Source organism: Oryzias latipes, chromosome 12 (genome assembly GCF_053564925.1).
Source record: "Oryzias latipes strain Hd-rR chromosome 12, Olatipes_Hd-rR_3.1".
Classification (NCBI taxonomy): domain Eukaryota; kingdom Metazoa; phylum Chordata; class Actinopteri; order Beloniformes; family Adrianichthyidae; genus Oryzias; species Oryzias latipes.
Window position 1 is genome coordinate 24,055,485 of NC_136248.1, and position 20,850 is coordinate 24,076,334.

The 20,850-nt window shown below is 37.4% G+C and overlaps 1 protein-coding gene across 1 annotated transcript in view; it reads left to right on the plus strand.

Moving 5' to 3' along the window:
- Positions 1 to 17,278, plus strand: part of csgalnact1a (chondroitin sulfate N-acetylgalactosaminyltransferase 1a) — a 31,890-nt gene extending 14,612 nt beyond the window's left edge. The window contains exons 3-8 of the mRNA XM_011481587.4: positions 852 to 1,068; positions 4,422 to 4,523; positions 12,908 to 13,086; positions 13,642 to 13,736; positions 13,823 to 13,904; positions 15,897 to 17,278. Coding sequence (XP_011479889.1) covers positions 852 to 1,068; positions 4,422 to 4,523; positions 12,908 to 13,086; positions 13,642 to 13,736; positions 13,823 to 13,904; positions 15,897 to 16,186 — 965 coding nt within the window. The 3' untranslated portion in view covers positions 16,187 to 17,278. The remainder of the gene's footprint in view (positions 1 to 851; positions 1,069 to 4,421; positions 4,524 to 12,907; positions 13,087 to 13,641; positions 13,737 to 13,822; positions 13,905 to 15,896) is intronic.
- Positions 17,279 to 20,850: the final 3,572 nt, after the last annotated feature.

A 20,850-nucleotide genomic window follows, 5' to 3' on the forward strand; every position in this document is an offset into this window, starting at 1 on the left:
TTCTTTTTTTAGATCACCATTAATTATGACCAAAAAAACCACAGAACCACACTTACAACAGTGTTGCCGTTTATTATCAAAAAAGTATGAATATGCCACTGCATGACTTTGAGATTATTTTATTTTGAAGTATGATTTTTAGCTAATTGTGATTTTGTCTTATCCGGCTGTCGGCTCTGACAATCACATGCCTCTCTTCCTTTCTCCTCTTCTCTATTTGCTTCTCATTTCTCCACTCTCACTTTCTAAGTTCCCCTCTTTACTGTTTCTCTTTGCCCGTTGGTTTTCCTGAAATCAGCTGGCGACTGAGTCTGTCAGCGATGGCAAAGCAACTGGAAAATAGATTGTCTCTTGGGAAAGATGTTGACGTAAGGCCCGGATTAAAAAAAAAAATGAGTCTGGACAACAAATGTAGCCTCTCAGTCTGGGAGTCTGGGGTAGTAATGGCTGTTAAGCAGAGGATTTCTCATGTGGCTCCTTTTTCTTTTCCACAAAAAAAGGGTCATTTTAAGAGTTAATATTAGAAATGCGAATAATATTGAAGCAAAATCTAATTAGAGATCATTTTTGTTAACATCTTAGCTTTTTTTTTTAGGATTTTAAACTAAAAGGGATGATTGACTTGTGAATCTCTCAAGGGTTTAAACAGTAGTGTTACCCTGGAGACGACGAGAAAAGTAAACTCCCAGTGACAAGGGATGACAAAGAAACTAGAACTTGATTTGAAAACTGTTTAATGTGCAGCAAAACTGCACTCAGATTTTCATTTTCTTCACTTTCCAGGATGTTTCCCATTGGGGAGAGATCTTTTTGATCGGTATATATTTTTAACTGTGTGCCTTACCTTTTAGGTATCACTCGCACAGAGAAGGACAAAGGGTCGTTGTATGAGCTGACCTTCAGAGGCGAGTCGACCAGTGAATTCAAGCGTCTGACGCTCTTCCGGCCTTTTGGACCCCTGATAAAGGTCAAAAACGAGAGGGTGGACACGGCCAACGTCCTCATCAACATCATTGTCCCGCTGTCCAGACGCACCGACAAGTTCAAGCAGTTCATGCACAACTTCAGGTGAAATTCTCTGATGCTTTTCTCACCTTTCCATCTGTCAATTATGAAGACAAATAAGGGTTTCAAACAGCTTTTAATTTTTTAATCACAAGAAACTTAAAGTCCTAGTCCAATCATCTTTTGAGCCATTATAAAAGCAGTGGTCTTTTAATTATGATGATGCTGTTTTTGACCAATATTACGAAACTGGCGTTGTTTTCTTGGACATAGTTTTTGCAGAACAGGAGTTCATCAAAAACTTGCCTCTTGAATTGTGGGAGGGACAATAGGGGGAGGGCAACCCTGCCCCCTTTACCCTCCCTGTTGCTTAGAGCTTGTGGCCCCACCCTGTGTTTTTTTACGTCCCACATAAGCTTTTTCAATGGATTTTTTTCCTGCTTCACAACAATTTGATCAAAGAAAAGCTCAGAAATTAAATTTTAAGCTTAATTTTTATTATTTATGTCTTCTATCGTCAGAAAAATGCCATGAGAACATGTTAAAAACACCAAAAACACAATTTTCATCTGACATCCTGACTGTTGTTCTGACCCAGTATCAGTTTTGTGTTTTAGTAGAGATCAGGCAAACATACTAGGAGAGAAAATGACAAAGAATGGTTACTAAACGCTTTACAACAGCATTTCTGTCCCTACTGGTTCATTTATTGAGTGTTGGCAAGCATCAGCAGGCTGTAAACAAATGGTTTTTAAATGTCTGCCATTGTACCACTTCAGTTTTTATTAGTGCCAATAAAAGCACTGAATTAAAGAAAATTGTAAAAATAAAAAAAACGGAGAAGAGTCATTTGTCAGCTAAGAAATCCAAAATTCAACAAGTTTTAATTGATTCAAAAATCGAAGTATTTTAGTAAAAGATAGAAGCAGAGACGCTTCTACCAAGTCGTTTTCAAAAGTTCAGGTCAATCTGGTCAGAACTTTAAACATCAGAGCTGTGAAGACGTTAAAAAAATACAAATATTAGTAAAATTATTCAAGCAAACGCTGTCTGTCACTGTCTACATTCAGGAATATAATCTCTGCCTTAACATAAACAATTTTTCTAACACCTGGAACTACCTAACGTGACTGTCTTCCACTTCATTTGCACTTCTACTCTCATTTGAACAGATTTACATACTCTAAGCTCTTATGCTTCTTTCCTGCTGTACTGAAGCCCAAATGTCATTGCTCACTTGTTGGGCTTCTTTAGATAAAACCATGTCTGCAAAGTGCCTGACTGTCATTTGTCATTTCTGTACGGATCCACAGTCATAATGGGACAAGCAGCCAAAACACATCCATTACAGACGAGAGTTATTTCATCTTTGCAGTCCATCAGCATCAGTGGCAGAAACCCCCTCTTTAATCTCAGTGACTTATTGTGCTCCCGCTGCCTAACACAGCTCTTTTTACACAGTAAATCCTGCTTAGTAGAAATGTTGCAACCCATTAAAAATGTCCAGGCAGATTTGCAGTAGCTAATATACGGCGTGGCCAAAAGTGTACTTACTTAAAAGACTTACGAGGGGGGTGTTGCTGAGTAAACATTCTCTCACATTCATATAGAAGATGCACTGAGAGAAACTGCATATGTCACCATGTTTAAGGTCCCACTCTGACTAAAATTGTGTTTTTAACATGCTGTTGTGTCATTTTTGCTTATGATGGAGGACATAAAGAAAATTAAGCTTAAAATGAAATTTCTTAGTAATTCTTCAGTCACATCCATTGTGAATCAGGAGCATATGAAAAAAAATGCATTTTGAAAAGGAGCTTTTTTGTGATGTAGAAAATACACTGGGCGGGTCACAAACTTCCTGCTTTAATGGAGAGTAGGGGCGGGGGGTATTGTCTGCCAACAGGCAAACTTGTAATGAAGTACTGCCGCTCTGCAAAAACTGGCACAGGTTTTTTAGTTTTTATGCTAAACGGCATAATTATAATTAAAAGACCACTAGGAACACTTTTACAATAGATTAAAAGGATGAAAAGCTTAATTTTTTCATCAGTTCCTAATTAAGAGACTAAAAGGTTTCTGTTTTTTGTTCTCCTGTAGGGCAGAGTGAAGGTTTTGAAGCTTTTAAAGTGAAGATCTACCTCATTTCAAAAACTAAAATAACTATGATTGATAATTTCTTACTGTTTGAGTGGGTGTATTGAAAGCTTTATTAGAACCTAGCAAATAAAAATCAATTTATTTCATCTTACTTGCATTAGGGAAATATGCAACCATATGCCTGTAAAAACATAACAAAAAACTAGTTTCAATGGAGGTTTTTTTTCCTTTTCTAAAACACTTGAGTCTTTTTTTGCATGTGTGAAAGCAGTTTGAATGTGTGAGTTGCATAAAGAAATAGACTGAACATAAGAACACTAATCTTAGGAAAAAAATAACTAGAAAATAGTAGAAAATATCTGATCATCCAGTAAGTAATTTTGATTTAACTTAAAATCTTAGAATTATATTTCAAAATCTAGATATAAGGAGTTCCATAAACAATCCAAATGGAAAAATAAGATAAATATTCAATAATATTACTTAAAATTGAGTGTTTTACACCCCAATAAGTATTTTTTGTTAGTTCTAGGAAAATAGTTTTGTATGTTTTGAGTTTTTATGTATGTAATTATAGTTTATTGGGATAGCAATAGCAAAAAGTATTGTATTAGGTGGGAATGTATTTATTTAGAATTTTTTTTTTTTTTAAATGGAAAAAAAAATTAATTCTCATAAAATCCAAAACTAGCTTTCATTTTTTTAAACATAAATCTAAATTTTTATTTCCAAAATAATGACAATGAATGCCAATCAACATCTATTGTACTTCTCAGTGGCTTTTTCTGTGGAGATTTTACATTTGATAAAACTTCTCGTCATGGATTAAAAAAAAAAACTTTTCTTATTTCTAGATGCTAGCTCTTAATGAGACAAAAAATTCTCAACTATGTTTACTTTGAGAAAACTTGGAAAGGAAGTAGAGCAAAGCCTGTTGACAAATCTTAAAAGTCTCAAAACAAGGTTTTCATTCTTTGCAAGTATCAAATAATGTGTGATACGTCTGTCATATCTGCCTGCAGCCACATCCTCCCTTGTACAAAAAAATCACTTTGCATTTATTTAACCCCTTTGATGCCTAATATTATTTCCTGTTAGTAAAAAAAATCCCTAAATCAAACCTAAAACTTTACGCTTTTAAATGGAAGAAATCCTTATATATGTTAACTTTTCATGAGTTAAAGACATTTTTTAAGCTAGCAATAAAACTAAACAAGTTTTTCCTGCTGTTTGAAACTCTGTATGTGATCCTTGTTTTTTTCCTTCCTCCTGTGCTTTCATCTAATGCCCCTTCCTTTGTGTATTTGTGCTTCCAGGGAAGTCTGTGTGCGTCAGGATGGCCGGGTCCATTTGACTGTGGTGTATTTTGGGAAGGAGCAGATGAGTGAAGTCCGTAGCACTTTGGAGAACACGTCCAGGTGGGTTTTTGAACTGGAGGAGTAATTTAAATCACAGACCAGAAACTTCCCGCCCAGTCCAGCAGAAACAGATAAAATCATTTTGCAAAGAAACAAAAGCCTCCTCCCTCTCCGTAAACTGTTCTTTTCACAATAGCGCACCAACACGAAACGCTCACCCCTCCCGCTTCGGCATCCTGCCACAGCCGGTCATCCATCCGATAAATAATGGAGCAGTGTGCCACCCATGCTGAGGAGCCGAGGAGCTCCCAGCCAACAGGGATGAAACACAACAGGCCTGTGATCATGTCGGGCTCATTGTGCCCGCTTGCACAGACCTCGACACCCACACCTCCTCCGGGGATGATTGCTGCTGGCTGATCAGGAGTCAGGTCCAGTGTGAATCAAGGCACATAGTCCCTGAGGGGTTGCCATGGCGACGCTTGTCGATTTCTCAGCCTTGGAGGTTTGCGTGCGGCCTTGAATGAGACTATCTCCAGTATCACATTGAGACTCTTTGTATCTCTGCTGGAGGTAAAATGAGGCAGTTTTATGACGTAACTAAAAGTGGAAAAAAACTAGAAGAAAACTGGATCTGTGAATGCAAAAATGTAAAAACTAAATCAAGGGGGGAAAAACAGACAATTTCTGTCTTGCAAGAAAAATAATTTTATTAATAGCAAAATAACCTTACTTAAGGATAATACATCTTAGTGACAAGAACATTTCTCTTAAAGCTAGAATTCTTGAAAATACTTTTTTTCTTACCCCATTGTCAGATTTTTTTTTGCTTATTTAAGAATTCTTTGAATTTTAGACAGATTTTTAGGGGGCGTTTGGGGATTATTGCTGTGAAAATGTATATAAAAATACACAGAAGTGTAAAATGTGTCTTAAAAACATTTTCAGAAGAGCTGGAACTAATTTAACAACTTTCTCTGGTTGTTTTAAAGCACCCGATCTGAATTAAAATAGTTTATTTTCATCAACTTCCCTTCTGTGACCTGGATCCAAGTGATTGAATTCAAATCATGACAAAATAGTAACAACTTTCATAATCTGAGACACACATATAAAAATCATCACATGTATGCCTTAAAAAAGACATGGGTAGACAAATTATGAACGGTTTCTACACTCAGTCCATTCCTCCATCCATCCATTTTCTTAACCTGCTGACTCCTTTTCAGGTTCACGAGGTTGCTGGAGCCTATCCCAACGTATCCCAGCTATTGAAAATGTTGCCAGTCTGTTGTAGGACCACAAACTCAGATTCATATCTAGGGACAAATTAGAGATACCAATTAACCTATTAAGCATGTTTGTGGACTGTGAGAGAAAGCCGAAGTCTTCAGAGAAAATCCACACATGTACAAGGAGAACAAGCACACTCCACACGAAAAGGTCCAGGATTCGAACCACAGCCTTCTGTGGTAGCTACCACACCACCGTGCAGCCCTCAGTCCAGTCCTACGTACTGTTGTATAAGCAAAACTTGGATTCTGGTCCCTGATTTTTTAAAAATGATTACCAAAAATGCAAATTATTAAAAAAAGAAAGCAAATGCGTGCAGCAGGGATGGAACGATTCACTTTCCTCACGTTTTGGTTCAATGATGCACTTCCCTGGTGTCTGATTTACTTATTGAAATAAGTAATATATTTAAAGTTTAGTAATTGGGTTTAGATTTCTGAAAAGTAAAAGCTGAATTGTTTGACTCATAGCTTCTGGTTTGAAAAGACACACACACATCCTTATTCACAAACACAACAAATTCTTGCAGCAATGTCGGCATCATTAAAGGCTCAGATCAATCCGATCCTGCATAGCTCTTCCCAACAAACTCAATTCACCTCCACTAACTGAATCCGTTTGCGCCAACTCACAAATGACCTCCAGCTATTGATCTCCCCGAGACTCACAGTCACACTTTAGAGCAGGGAGCTCAACAGTAAGATGCACCCGCTCAATTTTCCACAGGCATTTGCATAAAGCCCAATAGTTGATCTGGACTCTGGAAGTTTCCCATGAACCTGGGACAAGTTTCAATTTGTTGCAAACCTCCATCTGCTTCATCTGGGTTTGGCTGATAGAAACAAGGGAGCGCCAAACCAGCTCCACTGCATCCAACGCCAAGTCAAATTCAGTGCAGACAAAAACGAGCAAAACAAAGTGTTCCAAACACTTATTTCTGGCATGTATTTTTAAGAGCAGCTCTTTCAAAGACCATCAGAGCTTCAAGCAGACTCCCCTGGGTGAAGGGAATGGGGGGTGGTTTAATTTTAGACCTAAAGGCTCACAAAAAGATTCAAAACAGCTTAAAAGAAAGTGCAGGGGGAAAAGCTTTTACAGAAAAAAAGGAAAATGAGAGATCTCTTATAACTAGACACCAGTCGATACAGATAAATAATTTACTGTGTTGTGGACTCAGAGACGAGCTGATGGCTAGAGGCGAAACAATAGGAGACAAGTCAGAGGAGAAGGTTTGAAAACTGAGCTCACTTAAAAAAACAACCCAGAAAAATAAATAAATCTCAACCATCTTTTGGAGTATTTAGCAGGAAACTGGACGAAGATAAAAGGGAGAAAAGAATGAGAGCACACTGACAATCTGTCAGCCTTTACTTTTTTATTCATTTTTTTGCTTTTTTTTTTGTTTTAGCAGTTTGTCTTTGAAAAACTAAAAGCATTTCTTTCAGTTTCCTCATCGGGCAATTGTCAAGTAAGCCCTGAAAGCTCAGAGGAGGAAGAAAAACACTGAAACTGTTTGAGGGACTCTGAGGAGCAGATTGTATCCAAAATGGAAACTTTGAAATCTGGATTTTATTCATTCCGATGAGAGGAAGAGCCGTTTTAGATCTACCGCAGAGACTGTATTTCATAAATTGTGGCTGAGACGTTAACAGAATGACTCTACATATTTAACAGGCTGCTCTGACCTTTTCATTACATGCATGGATAACTACTCCTCTGAAACAAAACACCAGCAATAACGTCTTTTTTTTATCCGCACAACTGCGGAGAGAAAGATAACACCAGCCTCCTCTGCACCAGTGCAGGTGAAAGCCATTAAACATGAGTCATTGAGATTATATCAAATTCTTCTGCATCACAAAATACTGGGGAGTGTAACTTTTTTTGTTTGTCAGCATGAGAGGAGAGATTAAAAAAATTATTTCTAGGACTGAAGATAAAACATTTTATTTCTAGGACAGAAACGCAAATTATTACAAATTATTCAATTATAACAAAAGAAAACGTAGTGGTTTGTTTCGCTTGTTCTAATTTTTCTTTAAAAACTGTTAAGTTCTAGTTTTGGTGAAAGAATATTCATAATGACCTTTAACCTCTCTAATTTTGATATTGAGGAAATATAATTTTATGTCTGTTCATTTTAGCGAATAAGCACTAAATAATCTTCTTTTTCTATGGACGGGAGTTTTTTCGGACTCCAACTGTTTCACCATCTTCTACAAATGTTTTGTCATTAATATTAGTTTCGTTTATGTAAAGATAATGAGGTTTGTTTTTTTATTAATGTCCCTGCTTTGAGGGAGTTCTGTGGCTGTCAGCCAACGAACTGGTACATCAGGTCCTTTGTTCCAGCTTTTACTTTGGAAATCCAAGAAATTTTCCGATTTGCCTTATCAAGGTCAAAAGAAAACCTCTTGACTTCCAGATTGAAGCTTGTTTAAAAACAAAAGACAGTGGTGTCACGTTAGTTCAGTAGGAAACTACCAGGGGGATTTTTGCAAAAGCTATTAACTGTGGTGCAAAGTAACCAAAATAACACAAACTTATATTCTAGTTTTCTTTAACAGTTTTTTACTAGTTTGGCTGAACTTTATCTTCAGTTCTGATCTGAGTTAAACCACTGACTGTATATGAGAACTGGACCGTGTGACATCACCCAATGAAAAGGATTTTCTACCGGCTTCAACAAAATGTAGTCAATTCAGTTGCCATATTTTCACAATAAGATCATTGTCATTTTGGGACCAAAGTTATCAGTGATTTGGCAACCACTCCAGCCAAATTAGGAGTGAGCTTGTCAGAAGACCACACCTCTATCACTTGAAAGTGGGATACCCAAACGATTTGAACGTTTGACGCATTGACTATATATGAGAACTGGACCGATTGAGTTCGAGGTTACCCATGAAAAATGACTTCCTTCTGGAAGTCTTTTTAATTGTCATTTTTTCGCGATACGGATGTTACCATGGCAATGTTACAATATTGCCAATGTTAGACCGAGTGGTTCTGAGTCAACATTTCTATGGCAACCCCTCTAGACAATCAGGAGTGAGCTTGTTGAAACGCCACACCCCTACCCTTTGAAAACGAGCTCGGGAGAATCTGTCATTCAAACGCTTCGAACATTCAATGTGAGACAACATACTTTTATTGAGGCATCTGATTGGCCAATTTATAACTTGAATAGATTGTACACAATTTTAGAAAAATATGGGGGGAAAATAACATTTGTAAGAACATGTAAAAAGCGCAATAATGTCATTTGGTAAGAAACATGATGCAATATTTCCATTTAGAAAAGATAAAATTTTCATTGAGACAGCAAAAAAAACTTTTTTATGAAACATGGCAACCATTTATTGATTATTTCAACGCTAAATAAATAAGTCAACTTCTACTTAAATATTTAATTGTAAAATCTGCAGGGTATTTTTTTGGTTGTTGTTGTTTTTGTATTGTATTGTTTGCTAGGAAAAAAAACACACGCAAGAATGGTTATTCTGACAAAATTACGACGAGTAAAAGCTGTTTATTTCTCAATAGAACTCTATGCGATTTTGGCTTCTTGGAACCAGCAGGTACTTCCTGTTTGGAATGATAGGGGGGAGGGGTCACTCAGTCCAGTTTCCGTATGCAGTCAGAGAGTGTACCTCACCTTTCAGGCTTGTTTTCCCCACTATTTAGTGTTTTTTGGAAATGCCAGGGATCCTTAACATCATATCTGGTTAAGACTACTATTGAAACAAAATCTTTCCTCAGTTTATTCAATTAAATCATGCTTTAAAAACACTGATTAAGATCGTGCAAAACTTTCCTGGTTCCTCAGTCTGCACAAGCATTTTTAATAGAATCAGAAGTTTCTGAAGTCTTATTTCATGTTGCAAACTGAATTTACCCTTCAGAAATCAAAGCCGGTTGCATGACCATCAAACAAGGCTTTGCGTTTGCCATTATCCAAGTGCTAAAACCAAACAGAAACACAAATGCCGCCACAGATTTAGAGTTTACAGTAAAAGCTGTGTTCAAGCAGCATGTGGTTTGCAGGCAGTCTGCCCCTCCCTCTCCTGACTTAGCATAACTAACAGGATCAGACCCACTGCTGGGACACAACAGGATCCGTCTTCACAGGCTTTTCATTCTGACATAATTTTAACTGGAACAAGGAACGCGCCATGACGCCTACTATAAACAAATTGACTGTTTTAGGTCGTGAAAAGGAGGCTGACATCTGTGAAGAGGGAGGGGAAAAAAAGAGCGGGGGGATTTTTGCAGGATTAGCATGTCTTCCTCCTGATGCACAACAGTAGTGGCTTCATGAAAAACACGTTTGTTTCCATGCTCTAATGGGGAGCGTCCAGTGGACAAAATGCATTAACACACCTCTAATGGCCTAAACCTTAAAACTCAAAATTGGCTCAACTGTTACCCATTTGTTGTCCCTGACACCAAACCTTGACCCTCTGAGATATCATTGCTGTGTGGGAACTTTGGCTTGGTTGCTATGGTGATGAGAACTGCGAGGACAGAGTTTAATTTGAATATGTTGTATAAAGTAGTGTAGTTTTCAGTATTGTCATGGGTGCGTCACATTTTAAGGGTAAACAGTAGAATGCTTAACATTTTCACAAACATAAATGTCTCTCTTGGTACATTTTTCTCTATCTGTGCAGAAAAACAAATTGGAAAACTTCGGTCTGCTTTGGAATATCTGACATATTGAACAACAGTATCGGGTCCCCTGATATAGAAGATAATTTCTCCTCAAGAAGTAAACCTTTGACTTCCGGAATGAAGCCTGTTTAAAAAAGAAAGATCAAATACAGTTCACCATAATCGCTAGGATCCTGTTATATAACATGATGCAGTCTTTTATTTGACAGGGAGCACTATTGGTACATTTTTTGCTTATTTGGGATGGATTATTTATTTAAATCATAATTGTTATTTTTAATTGTTGAATTAGAAACTAGGTATAAACAGTGATAAGGGTCTTAGATTAGAGATGCTGAAAATTGTGTTTTTGGTGTTTTTAACATGTTCTTGTGGCATTTTTCTGATGGTGGAGAGCAGAGATTAACAAAATTAAGCTTAAAATTGCATTTTTTGCTTTTTTGAGTATTTCTTTATTCAAATCATTGTGAATCAGGAGCAGACAAAAAAGGCATTTGTTAATAAGCGTATTAGTGATTTAGAAAATACACTAGGTGGGCCAGAAGTTCCCTGCTCCGCTCTATTCTGATGCATCCACTTGCAGACAAATAGATTCATGTACATCTTTGTTTTCCTCGTACAAGCTGGCATCTGGATCAAAATTGTACGGCTGGATAGCTCAAATGTTGCTCACCATTTTTGTTGCACTGCTAATATTAAGTTGGGGTTCATAGGAGAGAGTGTAAAGAGAGAACTCTCAGTAACTGGGAAGGGAAGGGGGGGCGGGGTTGTTCTGCACCAACAGCCCTGCCCACAACTCAAACAAGAAATTCTGAGGAATTACTCAGAAATTATGTGATAAAAACAACACAGGTTTTTGGATTTTTGGCTAAAAATGGCATCATCATAATTAAAATACCACTGCAAATTATTTTAGAATATATCAAAGGATGATCAGTGTCTGTCTTTAACAGATGATTAACCAGCTAAATGAGGAACCCAACACAGCAAAAAGTACCTCCTATGCTTCGTTCACAATGCACGTTTAGCCCATAGGGTTCAAACTGCATGAGCATGGAAGGGTTTCCTCATATTAGTGTATTGCTACTGTTTACTAGCTAATGTCAGCCACCTGCAGTTGAAAGAGACTTGGTGCGAAATGTCAAAACAATGCAATCTGCTAAATCTTGCTCCTGGCTCTTTCTTTCATAGCTCTGTTCCGACATATGAAAGACTTGGTGTCATGGAATTCCGGCCGGGCACATATACATACAAATTTGTACATAGAGCCCAAAGATGGTCATAGAAATGCGAATGCCAGAGTTTTGAACACGAGAGTCTGTAACGCACATTTACGTCGATTTTTCATTGGAAGTGACTGCTTGAATGCCCGTTCCGAGGGCTGTATGAACGTAGCTTTACACAATCTGATTTGTCTCCAAGACCTTATCAGTAATTTTGGTTTTTTTTCTAACAGTTTTACAGGTTTATATTCGACACAAGCTTTTTGCCCCATTAAAGAAGAGACTAAATCAGCTGCATTTAGACACAAACAGAGCAATTGTTCTGTTTTGCCATCTGTGGATAGGTCAGCGCCAGCAGCGGCCGCAGCAGCAGCAGGATTCTCCTCTCCTGGGAAAACAGAAACAGAGTCTATCTGTTTAGATTCATCTTCTACAGACACACATGTACAACGTTCTCTGACATGTTGACTTACCGACAGCAGATATGAGCAGGTTCCTACATCTGGAAGTTTCCTGACGTTTGTAGGAAGTAAAGGCATTTGTAATCTAACACTACAGTTATTATTCAGACTGAAAAGTTGACTGCTTCTAATAATAACTGTTTATTTTTTGGGAAGAAGGCTCCAGAGCTTGATTACAAGAGATGGAGATGGAAGCCAAACAATAAAAAACGGGATGCTGGTGTGGACGAATTGCAGACAAAAACACACAGAGCATAAACACTGCATTGTAGGAGTCATGATGTAAAATGTTCCCTGTGCTCATCCTGGTTTCCTCTTCAAACGTCTATCTCTTTCATCCCACGTGTTGTTTTATCCCAGACCACATGACTAAGGCAGGAAGTTCGCTCCAGTTGGTTTTGCCTCTGACGTGTGAACCAGTTTTCCTTTGCCATCCTTCATCTCAGCTCTGTTGAGGCAGATGTGTGAGTAAGGGATTAGTCACCAACGGTGTGACTTTATGTGGTCGATGTTAAAGCCACAGCTGCGCACATCTGGATCCAGATGTTTCTCATTAATCTTGCAAAGCAGCAACACACCTTTTATTTTTTTCAGCCTTTGTAATTCACAGATCATCTTCACAGAAGAAGATGATCATCTTCATCAGATCATGTACCCCCTGTTATGAGCAGAACCAGAACAGTTCTAATGAAGATTAATTTTGTCACCAGACCCAATTAAACAAACTCATCAAGAGTTTTTTTATGTGTTGAAAAAAAACCTTTTCTTATAAAACGTTGCATTTTGTCTTCAGGGAGGTCAATTTTAAAAACTACACACTGCTGCAGCTGGATGAAGAGTTTTCCAGGGGCCGTGGTTTGGACGTCGGCGCCCGAGCTTGGAAGGCGGGCAACGTGCTGCTCTTCTTCTGCGATGTAGACATCTACTTCAACGCTGATTTCCTCAACACTTGCAGAATCAACACACAGCCAGGTAAGCCACGCCTTTCTCATTACAATTCTCTTTAGCTTGTAGCAATAATTCTTTTGATCTTAAGCTTAAAAAAGAATCAAAACTTAAAGAAAAGTTTATGTTAAGATACATACATACATTTTTTTTGCCAAAAAATATTTCAAATCTATTTTTTAATTTTAGACAACATTTGCCAAGATGTTATTAAAAAAAGATAAGTAGTGTTTAATATCTAGTTTTGAATATCAATAAATATTTGTCCAAGTATAGAAAGGCCTTTGACTTAAAAGGGAAAGAAAACAATGGACTTGAGTTTGGATTAACACCCTTGTTTGACCATCGGATCTCAGGAAGAGGAACTCCTAGATTTGGTGACTCTTAACAGTAACACTGTCGCTCTGTGCGTCAGAGGAAGAAACAGCTTTCAGTCTAGAAATGAAGACAGTTGAGGTCACGTTAGCTGCACCAGTAATGATAAGACTTTTCTTCAGTGGTTTGTAGTATATTACTCAGATATGCTTGTTTAGAATGAACTGAAAATCAAGACCTTTTTAACTGACACTGCTGTCTCTGCAGGTAAAAAGGTGTTCTACCCAGTCTTGTTCAGCCAGTACAACCCGTCTCTGATCTACGGAGGTCCAGATCACATCCCGCCTGTGGAGCAACAGCTGGTATCACAACAGTTCTACCTTCTTTCATGTCTTCTTTTTGAGCAAGCATCTCTGAGAATTCAACACCACTTTGTTTCTTTTCCCAGGTGATCAAGAAAGACACCGGGTTCTGGAGAGACTTTGGATTCGGCATGACTTGCCAGTATCGATCCGACTTCATCAACATAGGTGCATTACCAGAGCAGCAACAGCCCCTCGTTCTCATATCCACTGCAGTAATATCCACTGTTTTATTAATGCAGAGATTCATAAATAGTGGCTCCTGAGGGTTAATTATCTGTGTAGAGGCCTTACATAACCCTTCAAAATGGGCTTCCTGAATTGCAGTAAAATATGCTCACTGCTGTGCTAATTGTGCCATAGCTTAATGAGTATGGAAAACATCAGACATCGAACGCTCCCTATCAAATTACTTTTCATATCATAGAGGAGATTTTATTATATTACTCTGCATTAAACAATTCTGAGCAGCAGCAACACATATTAGCATCTCCCCAAGTCCTCTCCATCTCGCACTGGGTGAGGAAGATTTGCTCTCTAGACTGATTTACATCAGTTTAGTTTGCCTTCTAAGTGAAGCTGCAGTGTTTTACTGATGAGTGCACATGCAAAGGAAATCAGACGCACACACAAATTCAGATTGCTAAAGATTTAGGGCATTTTCCGTGATTTTTGTTACATACATCTAGATGTAATAGTTTTAGGAATCTAGGAATAATGATGCTGCTGGCTGAGCACACACACACACTTTTTACTTCTGTCACCCTGGTCAAAGTTGCAGGTGACAAATTCATATGTTCAAAATAGCAGCTTTTCTGTTGGTTTTTTCTCGATAGCAACTATATTAATTTTTGGTCGCCTAGCGGTGACATACAGATCTATGTCATTTTCAAAAGAATCAGCAAAAGTACATTTTTGGATTTCCTTGGCAACCGAGATGTTTTAGTTAACCACACCCACAGTCGTAATAGGTTCATATTGTACCTCATTGTACCTCAACGCTTCATTCAGTTTGAGCCAACGATTCATGTGTTACATTTTCACAATGTGCTGGTAAAAAATATGCAAGCAACAGGGGAATGCCACTTTTGCAAGCTCGCCACAATAAGGCCGCTCAAAATCTAGAAACTTTAAAACCAACATTTATTCCAGAGTAGCTTCCCAATGATGCTCAAGAAGTTTAGAGGCAACAGACTGAAATCTCTAGAAGGGGTTTAAATTTGTAGCGTGTCAAAATGGCAGGCTTTTCCCAAAGGTCAAAGGTTAATGAAACTTTGGTTATGGTTGTAGACTTAAGGTGGTGGTGTGTTTGTGTGTAGGGTGGTGTAAATTCCTATATTGTGGGAAAATGTAAAAGTTACCATATTTCACACTTTACCACAAATTGTCCACCAATTTAGACCCAATTTGTAGACCCTTTGAGTATCCCATAATAATTCAAAACTTTCTTTGGATATCCGCTGAGGTGTGTATTTTTGGTTTGATAGTGGATTTTGAAATATTTTTTGAGCTCATACGAGACTTTGGTCCCATTCATTTTTTGCCCTCTGTGATGTCATCATTTCTGCTCAAAGGTGCAGGAAGAATAAAGAATTTAGAAAACATTCTGGCCCTTGTAGTCCAGGACTGCTGCGGGTCATAACTATTCACTTTACACTGACTATTAGATATTTAAGATTAAAAAAAAAAAAAAATAGATAGATAGACTAAAATAGACTTATTAGATGGTGTTATACTGAAGTATAAGTTTTATTTTACTCCAGGCGTGAGCCCTATCTTGGAAACTCTAACCTTTTTCTGCCTGCTGGCATTTCGACAGATGGAAAGAACTCCTCCTGATTCTTGGCCATTTCTTAAATACGTTAGTTATCATAAAAAAATGCACAAAAATCCTGCCTCGTGTTCAAATTTGTGTTTTATCTTTGTTTATCCCTGGAGCTAAAGATAAGAAAAAGATATAGATGTGGAGAGATGATGTGATCAAAACAGATCTGCTGGGAATGAAAGTCAAGCTGCGTTTCACCATCTTAAGACGCGTTTGGACAGGATTTACAGAAAAATAAAACTTTGTTTCTTTTTTCCATAAGAAAAAATAAACCTCTCAGAAAATAAGATTGAATCCAGCAGATCTGAATACAATTTTTTCCTCTGTTTTGTCAGGAGGTTTCGACATCGACATCAAAGGCTGGGGTGGCGAAGACGTCCACCTGTACAGGAAGTACCTGCACAGCAACCTTCTGGTGGTTCGAGCCCCATCGCGGGGCTTGTTCCACCTGTGGCACGAGAAGCACTGTGTTGATGAGCTCCCGCCGGACCAGTACCGCATGTGCATGCAGTCCAAAGCCATGAACGAGGCCTCCCACGGCCAGCTAGGGATGCTCTTCTTTAGGCAAGAGATCGAAGCTCATCTCCGCAAGCAGAAGCAGCAGCCAAACGCCCAAAAAATCTAAAGACTGGAGGAGGACGGGGTTTAAAGGACTGCAATCTGTTTAAAAACAATGTGATGAATGCAAATATCCCGCTGTTGCGTCTGCAGCTATAATTCGGTAGATGAAGACTTGACTTTTGAGATCATCTAATTGAAGTAAAACAACCACAACTCAGCAGATGTAATTAATTAAATTAAGGACTTTTTAGATTAATATTTGTTGCCTAATTTTCAGATATAAAACTTCATAAATGGTGTGCCTTATGTGATAAAAGAAGTGTTACAACAGAAGTTAAACTTTCTTTATTTAAATCAACAGAGCCCCCTGGTGGTCTGTAGTTGAACAGCATGTGAATGAACTATCTTTGCAGCATCCCTATGTGGTGGGGAAATATTTATGACATTAATTCTAAGCCAGCACCCCTTTATTCTTTATTTATTTTTAGATTTATTTTATTCTTATTTGACAAAAGTCTCACCTGAACTATCAGCATTTTCACTTTTCACAGTTTATGTGAAAACTATTGAGTGAGGTCAAATGAAAATAGATTTCTTAAATGATATTTGAAAGTACAATAATTTCCCCGCCAGAATTGTATTGTTTTATGTTTTAACCCCTTAACTTAATCTATTGCTACAAAAATGCATCAAACCACAAAAGCATAAACGGGCAGAATAGTTTTATGTTTTTGGCACATTTTCATTGTTGTGGGGTAATATGAACTAAATGTTCAACATTATTGACGATGACATAAGTCAGAACCAGACCTTAAAGGTTTATTTTTGTATGTATGACTTGGCAAAATATATGCTAAAATATCTTCTGTGCAATAAAAACGAATATTTCTTCTTAATAGACGAGCTGTCAATTTAAAATGTTACTTAGAAGGCTGTCAGCAGTTTTATTTTATTGCTGGATTCCTACCAGTTTTACGTTTTCTAGATCTGTTTTCATTGAATAACAAAAAATGGGGGCGAAAAATTGTTTAATTGAAGTTTTTGATTTTTTGCCAGAAAGGCTTTGATGCAAACATCCAAAATATTTCTTTTCATTTGTGAAGTTGTTGTTTTTACTTTATGTAAATGAGCTCAATAAAGATTTTTGTCCATTGTACATACTTTCTGTAAAGTACCAGCCAACCAGAAAGTATCAGTTAAGATGATTAGAAAACAGAAGCTAATGCTAAGTTGTATATTTTATTCTTTTACATTTGTTTTTTTTCTCAGTGATGAATGTACAGGATATGTACAGATTTAAGTGAATAAGTTTAAGTTAAGTTGAATAAAGAGGAAAACTATCAGAAACAAATAGAATTACAATTAAATAGCAACCTTTAAAAAATACAGTTTCTGTCTAAGTAAAATAAATTAAACAAAAAAAACTTTTATGGTTTTCTAATAAGAAGAATGTACTAATTTAAGACAAAAAGCTTTTTTTGTGGCTTTTCAGTGACCTGTAAGAAGAAAAATTATGGATTTGTACTAATTTTTGTAACTGCAATATAATGTTTTACTATGCAAAAAAAAGTTCATTTCTGTTTTGATCATTTATTATTTTAAGCTTTTAGTTTTTGTCTATATCTCTGTTCGGGTACAGAGCAATTTTCCCTTAGTTTTGTAATGAGCTAAGATTATCTTTTTTTTGTTTTTTGTTTTTTTACTTCGATGTCCCTTTAGGCGCCCTGTAGAATCTAGATGGAGCTATTGAGCTTAAAATCATGTCATATGATAATAGTCCTCTTGACGCTTATTGATGCAAATATGCATCAAACCACTTCAACTCCAAAATTACCAGAATTTCAATGAAATTTAAGTAAAAGCAAAAACATAAGTGATTTTTTTTCATAGCTCGAAATAAATTCAGGCGCCAAGGAGTAAATACGGTTCTAAATAGTATCACAGAATTAAAAAGCATGTCTACTTAAATCACAAAATGTTTCACAAATGTTTTATAAAACATTTTTATGACCAAAGTTATTTACAGTTTTATTATGTTGTCTCTTTTATACTGTGACTAACAAGGCTTCTCTTTTAGAGTGACTGTGGTGAAAGGCACAAGTGTGACATCCTAAGGTCACGAGGTCATGTAAGACTAGGATACTAAACACAGCTTCATGTATGGCGCCATTGTTCTGAGAGCAAAACTAAATGGACAATCTTATCAAGGAATTGTGTTGAGAAACTCACTCTAACGTAGTATTTTAGAACAGCAAGAGGGTTTTCTGTGATTATAAGCGTGTCATTCACTTACGTACCAAAAAAGACCCTACATTTGCGAAAAAAACCACATGGAAAAGCTACAACCAACAGCTACATTCCTTCTAATTTGTAGGTGCTGTCAAAATGAATGTGCATTTTTAAAGCATGTAGTTACTCTTTTAGCTGGCAGTGACTCATCCTGGAAGCCCTGGGGTTGAAATTGACACTTCCTATCATTAACCTGAATCACCGTTTTAGGTTTAGTGCCAAAAGTATGACATGAGCACAACTGCAAATGTGAAGATTCTGAGACGTCCAGGTCACATCATTGCAGGATTCTGCTCTTCAGGACAACAGGACTTTAAAATGTTTATCTAGAAGATTTTTCTCTGTTCATCTGTTCTAGAATGGAAGAAACAGCAAGATTTCCTCAAGATGAGCCGTTTAAAGCCCGTAAGCCCCAAAGAACAGAGTCCTGCAATTAAAAAAAGCATAACATGAGGGGAAAGTTGCCTCAGATAATTCACTTTCTCATTTTTTTTTGTGTTTTCTTAGATATAAAGGCTTTATAGTCAAGTCCATGCCATATTATAAAGTTATTTAATGCAAAATAACTAAAACAACCACCAAAACTACTCATGATTATTTTGATTTTCTTTTTCATTCCATTGTGCAACTAAAATGACTATAGTTTACAGATTTGATTACAGTCTGTGACAAACTATTTATAAAGCTCACCATAACCACTTATCTTCTAAATAGAGAAATGATATAAATGTGCATTTTGGAAGCAGCAGTTAGAACTTTAATTATGTCTGAAAGGGGAGTTGATGGAGCTGGTGCACCATGAAAAAATAAACTGAAACAAGTATTTGTAATGGAAACATTGAGATAGATGCTTTTAACCAGAGATGGAGTGGAGTAAAAGAATATTTTTACATTTAAGCTTGATGTTGAACCAAATGAACAAATGAATACAAAAATGTATGCATATGTATGCAAGATTGTAGACAAGCACTACAATACCAAAGTATTCGCTCAACCCTTCCAAATGATCAGAATCAGGTGTCCTGATCACTTGGCCTGGCCACAGGTGTTTACAATCACTCAGCCACACTCAGGCATGCAGACTGTTTTCACAAACATTTGTGAAAGAATGGACTGCTGTCAGTGAATTCCACCGTGGAACTGTTATAGGATGCCACCTGTGCAACAAATCCAGTGGTGAAATCTCCTCGCTCCTAAATACTCCACAGTCAACTGTCAGCTCTATAAGGAACAAAATGGAAGAGTTTGGGAACAACAACAACTCAGCTACGAAGTGGTAGGGCATGTAAACTGATGGAGAGCATACTGCAAAGAGGTCATTGGCTTTCTGCACAGTCAATTGTTACAGAGCTCAAACATCCATGTGACCTTCAGATTAGACCAAGTACGGTATGCAGAGAGCTTCTGGGAATGGATTTCCATGGCCAAGTAGCTGCATCCAAGCCACACATCACCAAAGCGTCGGATGCAGTGGTGTAAAGCACGCCGCCACTAGAGCCTTGGAGACGAGTCTGGATTTGAAGGTTGCTATGTAAACAGTACATTTCAGACTGCATTGTGCAGAGTGTGAAATTTGGTGGAGGAGGAATTATGGTGTGGACTTTGGCTTGACCCCTTCGTTCCAGTGAAAGGAGTTTTGAATGCTTAAGGATACCAAAGCATTTTGGACAACCTCGTGGGAACAGTTTGGAGTGGACCCCTTCCTCTTCCAACATGACTGTGTACCAGTGCACAAAGCAAGGTCCATGAAGACATGGATGACAGAGTCTGGTGGGGATGAACTTAACTGGCCGCCTGCTCAGAGTCCTGACTTGAGCCACCTTTGGGATGAATTAGAGTGGAGACTGAGAGCAAGGCCTTCTCGACCAATGCGCTTTTGGAAGAATAATCAAAAATTCCTATAAACAAATTCCTCAACTTTACGAACAGCCTTTCCAGAAGAGTTAAAGCTGTAATAGCTGCCAAAGGTGGACTAACATCATATTGAACTCTATAGGTTAGGAATGGGATAGCATCTGTGTTCATATGTGAGTCAAGCCAGGTGAGCGAATACTTTTGGTAATATAGTGTAGATCCAACGAATGAATGGAAGATGGAGGCTCAGTTAAGATCTGGCTCCTTTCTCTTTTTCTTCTTTTTTTGCCCCCTGTCTTTGTCCTTTTTTTATGTTTGTTGTTACGAATGTGTATAAATGCATACCATGTTTGTTTATTGGATGTTGTAACATTTTGTTTGTTAAGTGGTTAATTACGGTGGCCCAGAAAGGTCACAACACAACACATTGGTTTAAAGACATATATTTTGAAAAAATATTTAAATCTTTTGAAAGAATCTGCAAAACTTTGATTTCTTCTCTTTGTTTCTCTTTAACCTTATGTTTTACTTATATTTTTAGATGACTGAATAGATATTTAAAAGATTTTCATCAAATGGAATTGG